The 8,927-nt window shown below is 47.0% G+C and overlaps 1 protein-coding gene across 3 annotated transcripts; it reads right to left on the bottom strand.

Moving 5' to 3' along the window:
• Positions 1-2,926: 2,926 nt before the first annotated feature.
• Positions 2,927-8,927, bottom strand: SETD9 (SET domain containing 9). 3 transcript variants are annotated; one of them, XM_025144857.3, is made up of 6 exons: positions 8,800-8,927; positions 8,255-8,619; positions 7,275-7,398; positions 6,278-6,393; positions 4,955-5,060; positions 2,927-3,055 (listed from the first exon to the last, which is right to left on the bottom strand). In XM_025144857.3, the coding sequence occupies exons 1-6, from the start codon at positions 8,913-8,915 to the stop codon at positions 2,968-2,970; spliced, it is 915 nt and encodes a 304-aa protein (XP_025000625.1). In that variant the 5' UTR covers positions 8,916-8,927; the 3' UTR covers positions 2,927-2,967. The 3 variants fall into 3 exon arrangements, with proteins under 3 accessions (XP_025000625.1, XP_001233556.3, XP_004937305.2); XM_001233555.7 differs by having other exon boundaries at positions 8,805-8,927; XM_004937248.5 differs by having other exon boundaries at positions 8,810-8,927.

The following is an 8,927-nucleotide window of genomic DNA, read 5'->3' as shown; positions in this document are numbered from 1 at the left end:
CAGTGCTGTACCCGGGGTGGAGCAATGCTGGGCACGGGCATTGATGGGAGCTGAGCTGGAGAGCAGCACAGCAGGACGGGACCTGGGGGAGCTGTTGCCAGCAGCTCAGCATGAGCCAGCAGCGTGCCCTGGCACCAAAGGGGCAAACTGCAGCTTGGGGTGCACAGCCAGAGGGGCAGAAGAGGAGTTCTCTGAAGGCCCCTTCCAACTTAACTATTCAATTCTAATCTACAGCCATGAGCAGACAGATAATGATTGCTGATGCCAGTTGCAGGCCAGATTATGCTTTCTTGTATGTGTGGCCCACCCCTAAGGCAGGCTGCCAGGTGCCAGTATTTGGGCAAGGAGAAACCAGTGCCACATTCTGTTAGGTGCTCTGCAGCCTGCACTTCAGCTCTGCAATCCTCCACTGCCGTGTTATGTTCACATCCAGAGGGCAGCCACTGCAAGAAAGCATTCTAAACAAAATAGTTGTAAAACTAAGTTCCATAGTCATCAGATAGGAGAGTACCTCCAGGTAATTTTAAAATTAACAGGTGTGGATTGAGAGAGCTAAAATAACCTGTGTCCTCATGCAACAGCATCTCAGCCTGGAGAAACATGAAGAGCACTGCATTTCTGGTATGCGCAGAGCAGTGCTCCCCACATAACCATGGACTCTGACCTGCTCAGCTCTGCAGGCACTCTGAGACTCCTCCTCTGTACAGACTGAGACGGGGAAAGGGCCCTGTCCAGCAGAGAAGGGGTCTTCAGAGCGATGACAGTGAGCTGCAGACTGGAGTTCACCACCTGCTCTGACCTGCTACCACACCATGAAGTCACAGTAAGGGCCACCACTGTATCTCAAAGCAGGCACAGCTGAGGGGAGAGGCTCTTCATGACAGCACCACAACTGTACATTAACAGTTCCAAAAGGTTTCATAAAAGGTTTGGACAACTGCCTGCACTGAAACATTTTCTGAAAGGAAGCACGCACCAAAGGGAGTGGAATCAACTCCACAAAAACCAGAATAAGAAACTACTGAGGATTATTATTCATGAGAAGAATACTTTTCAGAAATTGTGTCCATTGTACGCACGGGAAACAAACCAGAAAAATATGACAACTGCAGCATGGTGACCACTGCAGTGGTCAATCTTCTTCCTAGTAGGTGGCATGATGCCGTATTTGGATGACAGTGAGAACAGCAATGATAGAACACTGATGTTTCGGCTGTTGCAGAGTGGTGCTTAGACAGAAGCAAGGAGTCCTCAGCCTCAGCAACGAGCTGGGATGACACAGAACCCACGGAGCTGACCCAAACTGGCCCAATACCCCATAATGTCCCACTGAACAACAGCACCGGAGAACCTGGCTGGGAGGCAGCTGTTGGTTGGGCATCCATCAGCAGGTGGTGAGCAACTGATTGCACATCACTCATTTTGTGTATTATTTTCTATTTTTGTTATTTTCTGTTCTTCTGTCCTATTATATGGTCTTTATACTGCCTGCAGAAGCTGGCAGTCCGTGGCTTGGACAGATACACTCTTGGCTGGGTAAGGAACTGGCTGGAGGGCCGGGCCCAGAGAGTGGTGGTGAATGGACTTAAATCCAGCTGGCGACCGGTCACGAGTGGTGTTCCCCAGGGGTCATGGTGGGGCCTGTCCTGTTTAATATCTTTATTGATGACCTGGATGAAGGCATTGAGTGCGCCCTCAGTAAGTTTGCAGATGACACCAAGCTGGCTGGAAGTGTTGATCTGCCTGGGGGTAGCGAGGCCCTACAGAGGGATCTGGATAGGTTGGATAGCTGGGCTGAAGCCAATGGGATGGGATTCAACAAGACCAAATGCCGGGTCCTGCACTTTGGCCACAACAACCCCAGGCAACGCTACAGGTTTGGGGCAGAGTGGCTGGAAGTCTGTAGAGAGGAAATGGACCCAGGGGTGTTGATTGACGCTAGACTGAACATGAGCCAGCAGTGTGCCCAGGTGGCCAAGAAGGCCAATGGCATCCTGGCTTGTATCAGAAATAGCGTGGCCAGCAGGAACAGGGAAGTAATTATCCCCCTGTACTGAGCACTGGGGAGGCCGCACCTCGAGTACTGTGTCCAGTTTTGGGCCCCTCACTGTAAGAAAGACATTGAGGCCCTGGAGCGTGTCCAGAGGAGGGCAACAAAGCTGGTGAGGGGTCTGGAGCACAGGCCTTATGAGGAGTGGCTGAGGGGGATGGGATTGTTCAGTCTGGAGAAGAGGAGGCTCAGGGGAGACCTTATTGCTCTCTATAACTACCTGAAGGGAGGTTGTAGTGAGCTGGGGGTCAGCCTCTTCTCTCGTGTGACTAGTGATAGGACTAGAGGGAATGGCTTCAAGCTGCAGCAGGGAAGATTCAGGCTGGACGTTAGGAAATACTACTTCTCCGAAAGGGTGGTCAGGCACTGGAATGGGCTGCCCAGAGAGGTGGTGGAGTCACCGAGCCTGGTGGTGTTCAAAGAGCGTTTGGATGTTGTGTTGAGGGACATGGTTTAGCGAGAACCATTGGTGAAGGGCAAATGGTTGGACTGGATGATCCTGTGGGTCTTTTCCAACCTTAGCGATTCTATGATTCTTTATCTCAACCCACAAATTTTACCCTTTTCCCCCCATTCTCTCCCTGATCCCACTGTGGAGGGAAGCAAAGCACTGAGCTGCCTGCAGCATGAAACCACAGCACAGTTAGAGATAACCGCGTAAACTACAAGGTTAAATGCCATTAACATTTATGCTTGCTGAAGCTACTGTACAGACAACTGAAAAGCAATAAATATAGAACTTAGCTGCAAAGCCAACGAGATGAGCCTTCGCTACTGATCTGGTGTGGAGTAACTCAGGGAAACATAGGCCTGCAGCTTGATTTCTAAATGTTGAAATTACAGCTCATTGTGTAAAAATGCTCATGAAGCTTGAAGTACACAAGCAGTATTTTATTGACAGTTCCAAATTAATTACTTCAATTAACAATAGTGTAGTAATTAGAAAAAAGTTCTTCTCCTTGCTTGATGTCTCTGAGAGCGACAAGCACTACACACCTCAGGTGGCTGAAAAGCAAAGCAAAACATGGAAATACACAATTAGAGACCAGGGAGGCTGTGAAAACAACTCTGAAATACAGGCAAACAGAATCAAAACCAATGCCAAGAAAAAGTGCAGTCAGTGTGGCTATGCAAATAATGTTTCCATTCACACAATTACTCAAAAGAAATGAACTAATCAAGACAGAGGAAAACATATTATGCAGCAAAGTTAATGGAGCAGAAAACACCCTTTTGGATGTGCACACTCACATGTACCAGTTAGCTAAACCACTCTCACTGAAAGAAAACCCAGAAAGACAGCTCTGAACTACAACAAGTAACCTGCTGGGATGTACAGCAATGAGTGAACCTTCCATAAACCCTAAGATGAAATCAGTGGCTGCCAAACAGTCTTCTCATTGAACAATTTAGTAATCTGTCTGAAATTTCCTACAAGAGCCATTAAGTAAATGATCATGTCCTAAAGCTGGAAAATCTGTTCTAGGAAAGAGGGTACATTCTTCTGATGCTGAGGAACATGAAAGCAAAGCACAACATCATCCCAAATAATCTCCACTGTTAAAAAAAATTAGTGAGACCATTCTGAAACAAATCAACCAACATCAAAGATAAACAAATGCTAAGAATTCTTTTACAATAGAGAGCGATTTAGAAATTAGATTAGCAGTGTCATTAGAACTGTATTCATCAGCATCAGTTAGAAGAACACAGAGAGAAGAGGATGGGATCACTTCTCCAGCAGCTGGGCACCAGGAGAACTGATGAGATGGTATTTTCTTGGACAGATGACAAGGACAGCAAAATTCCCCATCCTGAAGCAGCCCCATAGTTTAATTTTCCTCACTGTGCTTTCATACTTTAAACACGACACCCAGGGTTTCTCAAAGGTCATCTCAACTCTTCTTTTACAAGCATTTCTTTATTTATCTGCAGTTTACAAGGGCATATTTAGTCTTGCCTCAATAAAGTCTAAAATCAACCTTTAGAACCATTTTTCCAGTATGCACCATAACTCTCAACAACCGAATTTCAGAGTTTTAAAATAGCACCAGAATTAGATCAAAAGGCTGAAATGCCTCTGAAGTCCTTACACACCCTTCAGATGAAGAGAACCATGTGGTTCCCACAGGAGCAGCTGGACCAAAAAGGGCAAGTTCTTTAGCGTTTAAATTCAGAACCAACATTACAACTCAATTCTTCACAGCCTGAAAGATATTCTTGACTATGTCCCCATGTAGGACACCCTTCCACACAGCTCCATACAAATACTCATCTAACTGTCACTTTTTCTCACAGCTCCAGCCAAAAATCTGTCAAAGCTTTCCAAATATTTTACATTCTAAAAGAGGTGGAATTTCAGTCTGTAACAAGGATGCCTTAATTGTGTAATATAACCACCAGGCATATGCCTTTATGCTGCACAGCATTTACTTTGTCTCGGTACAAATTCCTTTTAGATTCCTCAAATGTTCCATCAGCAGAAGACCTGGAGAACAGAGGGTTGAGAAGTCCAAGTCTCAGCTGCCTTAGAACAGTTTTGATTTGTTGCAGGTTACTAACTAAATTTCAAACACAGACTGAAAAGCCTTGTTACTGTTATATATATATCTGAAATATAAGTAGTGCTTAATGGGATTCAGGAAAATCCCACTGTGGTGTGTAAGAATGCAGCTTGTAAAGCCCTGTAGTCAGAGCTATACTGATCTCTTCTGCAAACATGCAGAAGAAAAGAACATGAAGAATAGTCTTCTAAGTCACTTTAAATGCATCTATCCAAAGAGCTAAATCTTCCTTACAATCTTCTCATGGACTAATATCCCCTTCAAACACGTTTCCCGTTTTCCACACATGCAGTATGCTTTGTATCACACAAATCCATGAGCTCTTTGACACACTGCTAACCTCTCTATCTCGTGGCTGTAGACGATGTTTGGAAGATACTGTTTCAGTTCTACAGGAAAATGTCTTGGCACATCAAACTCCTGATAACATACGTTGGCTGCTTTTTCTAGAAAAAAAGAAAAAATTGATTCTATAATGCTCAGTAAGTCTCAGATAGGTGTAAGAGGTGTGTAAAAACAATAAATGTGTACTGCAGAAGTACCAGACACTTCACCAAGACTGAAAAGCACGTCCCTGACAAGAGCTACTGTGCTCATCTGGAGTCCTGCTCTGAATTTACACAAAAGATAGACAACCAACTATTGAAGGTTGTTTTGTCCTTGCTACAGGGAACAGGATGACCGACCTTAAGGATAGATATGAGGGGGTAAAGCACACGCAGCACCAGGGACAGTTTACAGTGCTGATGATATCTATGACAATATTTACATATAATGTTAAAAAAAAAAAAAAAGTATCTCGGAGTCAATGATTATTTTGACAAATTATGTTCCAAGGACAGCCACAGAGAAAATCACTGTCTGTGCAGTAGCAAATAGGGAATTTTCTTTACACAAACATTGGGTCTGGAAAAAACAGCTTAATGTGAGAGTTTTGTCTTCATGCCAGTCAGTCTGTGGCTCGTTACTCCAGAAACCTTTCTCTGTGTTGCACGGGACAGCAGCTATAATGCAGGCGCTGAAAGCCACTTACAGGCCAGGTATAGCAGCCATTAAACTTTGTATACCCCTCAATCATCTGCATGAGTCAGCTGTTTCAAACCCCCAGAAACGTAAGGGCCTACACAGACTGCAAGGCAGAAAAAAATATAATGGTCCTCTTTGTGTCCCACTGCTGTAATACTAATCATTAGAACTTGTGCACTCCTTTCTTAAGCTGTTCCTCTTAATCTATTTCTTATGTTATTCTAGGCCAAACTGTACAATGACAAAAGATGTCATTTCATGCATGGTTTTCTCAGGAGGTCTGATGAGACAGTACTGAGGAACTCAATCTGTAACTCTGTGTACTGCCTCAATCCAGAACTCTTCTACCAGATGCCCTTTCCCACTGACTTGCATTTTGGGATGCATGCCTTTCACTCTGCTTATCCCCACAGAGACACTAGGGGAGTGAGCAAGAAAAGCTCATGGATATTTGAAGGGTTGTTGCACTGAAGGATTCTGATGCCCAGTTCTCACAGAAAGCCTCCCAAACAATCTCCCAGGTGTTTATCTTAAGCAGCATTTCTGCTCCCCGTCACCCATCAGTATCTGATTCTGTGTGCCACCTGCAAACTCATCTACTCCCATACAGACAAAGCCAACCCCTGCAGCAGCTTACCATAGGAGCAGTTGTTCACATACTGTCCCACTGCCAGTGGGTTTTGCGGAGCAGCCGTGAGCCAGCTCACGTCGCTCATCTGAAAGGGGCCAAGCTGATCCCTCCAGCTGCAAGACCTGAAAGGACCCACAGTGTTAACATGTTTCACCACTCCCTCCTTACCACAGGATGTGTGCTTTCACCTGTAGAAACAGCTATCTGGAAGCAGGGGAGAGCAATGCCTTGGTCATACCTTAGGAAGTACATGTAAACCTCCCACCAGCGTGCAGTGTCTCTCAGACACCAGCAGAACAACTGTGAAAACACCATACCAGAAATCTACATCAAACTTCGCCATTGCAGGAGCAGCAATACACCTCGCTCATCTCCAAAGATGTGAAGGCTCATTACAGCATCAACAGCAAATTTGTTCTTGGCTTTCAAAGCTGATATCAGCCAGCCCTTATTTTACGTCTGTTCTGCCTATGACCAAATTTATTTGCATGCCGTACTTAAACACAGAAACTGCTCCATTAGAATTCTGCAGGCTGCATTTAAGATCAGCAAAAGCAATCCAGTTCACTCAGCCTCATGCTTATTCCAAAGGCCATTGCTCCCTCACATGCTGCCCATCTGTAGCCCCAACGTGGAGTTGCCAGATTCATCCTTCTGCTGTTACCAAGTCCATATAGAAGCTATTTTTCCCCATCTGCTAAGCAGACTTCATTAAAGGGAATTGAAAAAAAAAATGCTATGTTCTGCTCCTATTAACTCTTTTCATGATAAGAAACTGCCTCTTTAGCATCACTTTCATCAAAACGCTTCTTGCTGGCATTACAGATGGGACACAAGTACATAACATCACAAGCAGCAGCCCTTACCCTTGTGCTGTTTGTTTGAAGAGACACACAGAAGTGGCCATTTCAAATAAAACTCAGATCAGGGAAGAGAACAGACACTGTCTGTGCTACCTCCTAAAACCCCATTTTGAATGCCATTCCCCTGTTTGATCGCTTACCTGTACACTGATCTTGACAGTCCTTTATCATTCCCATCAATAAGAATACCATCTATGCACCTAAAAATAAACGGATTGCCAAGTGACTGGAAAAAGATGGGCTCGTGCTTTCTGTACACCGTACCTGTTGCAAGACAGATATGATTATTTCAGAAGAAAATAAGAATGGACCCATAACGTCTTCCAGTCTCCTCTGTACAGAAACTCAGGGGACATGAGGGGTGTGAGATCAATTCTCCCAGCTGAGACTGTAAGACACTGACTCAAATCCTCCAAGCGTTTAGATACACCTGTGGGCAATAAGAAAGATCTACACCAGGGAGGATAATCCAAAGGGAAGCCACTGGAGGAAATCACAAAGAAGGTCTGTGCACAGTGTCTGTGAGTGGCAGATAAGGCACCATGGCCTGTCTGTCTGCATGAGTGGCAGACAAAGCACTGTGGCCAAGCGACCTGCCTCAGAGAGCAGTGACAGAATTACACCTCGCTTTCAGAAGTGTAAGCAAATAAAGTTCCAAGGAATGAGCATGGGAGCGGAGAAGTGCATGTGTGTGGTGGTGCTTTATGGAAGGGCTACAGTAAAGGAGGGCTTCGGTTTCATTCTCCAGGGGACATCTGCCTGCTCACCTGAGAGGATACCTCTGAGCTGCTTTTTCAGGCACGCACAGAAAGCAGAAGCCCCAAGGAATCAACCTATGCTGTTCAGCCGCTTCAAGCCGTTCCCACACATTTGTGCTTAAAGAATGGGGAACAACTTCTCTAGCAGCGTTACAGCCAGGCCTGGAGCAACGAAAGGTCGTCTGTCTGATTTTCCCATAAGTGAGGTCCCCTTCCTCCTCCGACACGCTTTGCCTTCTCCAAAAACGTGCACAGAAATACCCTCCCCCACCCCAACCCGTGCTGCTGTTACACAAACAAAGCCCGTAAAGGAAGTCACTACGGAAGTGGGCGTTCCACAGTTAGACGGCTGGTCTCGTTACCGGGATACATGGCCACAACCGCCCCTTGCGGCGCGGAGCCTCGGCTAACAAACACTCCGGTCCCAGCAGAAAGCAGGGAACTCCGCTCTCGGGCGAGGCTGAAGCCCAGCGTGCGAAACAGGACCTCCTCCGGGCTGAGCGGCTCCCGCTGGCTGTGGCGGCCCGGCGGGCTCCCAGCCGGCCCCAGCCCGGCAGCCCGCAGCCGCGCGTACCGCCGCTGAACGCCGGGGAGCAGCGCCAGGGCCGGCACCTGCCGGCTGAAGTCGTTTACCAGCAGCGCCGTAAATACTTTCAGCAGCGTTTCGAAGACATCTTCATCGGAGATGATTTTGTCCTGGGAGCTTTCAGGAACGTACCGAAGCGTCCTGTGTAGAAGCAAAGAAAGCGAAAATCTTACGAGGCCGCGTTTGTTCTCACATAAGATACACAACAACCAACCCGCAGCAGCGGAACGGCTGTCTGCTCTTGTAAACAGACCGGCGGCCCCTGGCAGCACCGCCTCGGCCGCGCCTCGCGCCTCGCGCCCCCGCCTCACCTCACCTCACCTCACCTCACCTGCGCTGGCGGCGGACGTTGAAGGCCAGCCATGGCACGAAGCGGTACTTGTAAGCGTCCCAGCGCCGCCGCAGGCCGCGCAGCACCACCATGCCGCCCGCCGCATCCGCGCTCCGCC

This window comes from Gallus gallus, chromosome Z (genome assembly GCF_016699485.2).
Source record: "Gallus gallus isolate bGalGal1 chromosome Z, bGalGal1.mat.broiler.GRCg7b, whole genome shotgun sequence".
NCBI lineage: Eukaryota > Metazoa > Chordata > Aves > Galliformes > Phasianidae > Gallus > Gallus gallus.
Note: the sequence above shows the minus strand (reverse complement) of the source record. Positions and strands in the feature narration are given on the sequence as shown.

Excerpts from the sequence above, each read along its gene's own strand:
- SETD9 (XM_025144857.3), bottom strand. The coding sequence starts at position 8,915 with ATGCGGCGGGCGGCATGGTGGTGCTGCGCGGCCTGCGGCGGCGCTGGG. Across the intron at positions 8,620-8,799 it reads GCCAGCGCAGGTGAGGTGAG|GACGCTTCGGTACGTTCCTG; the intron begins GTGAGGTGAGGT and ends GCTTCTACACAG. Across the intron at positions 5,061-6,277 it reads TGTGAACAACTGCTCCTATG|AAAAAGCAGCCAACGTATGT; the intron begins GTAAGCTGCTGC and ends CTTTTTTTCTAG.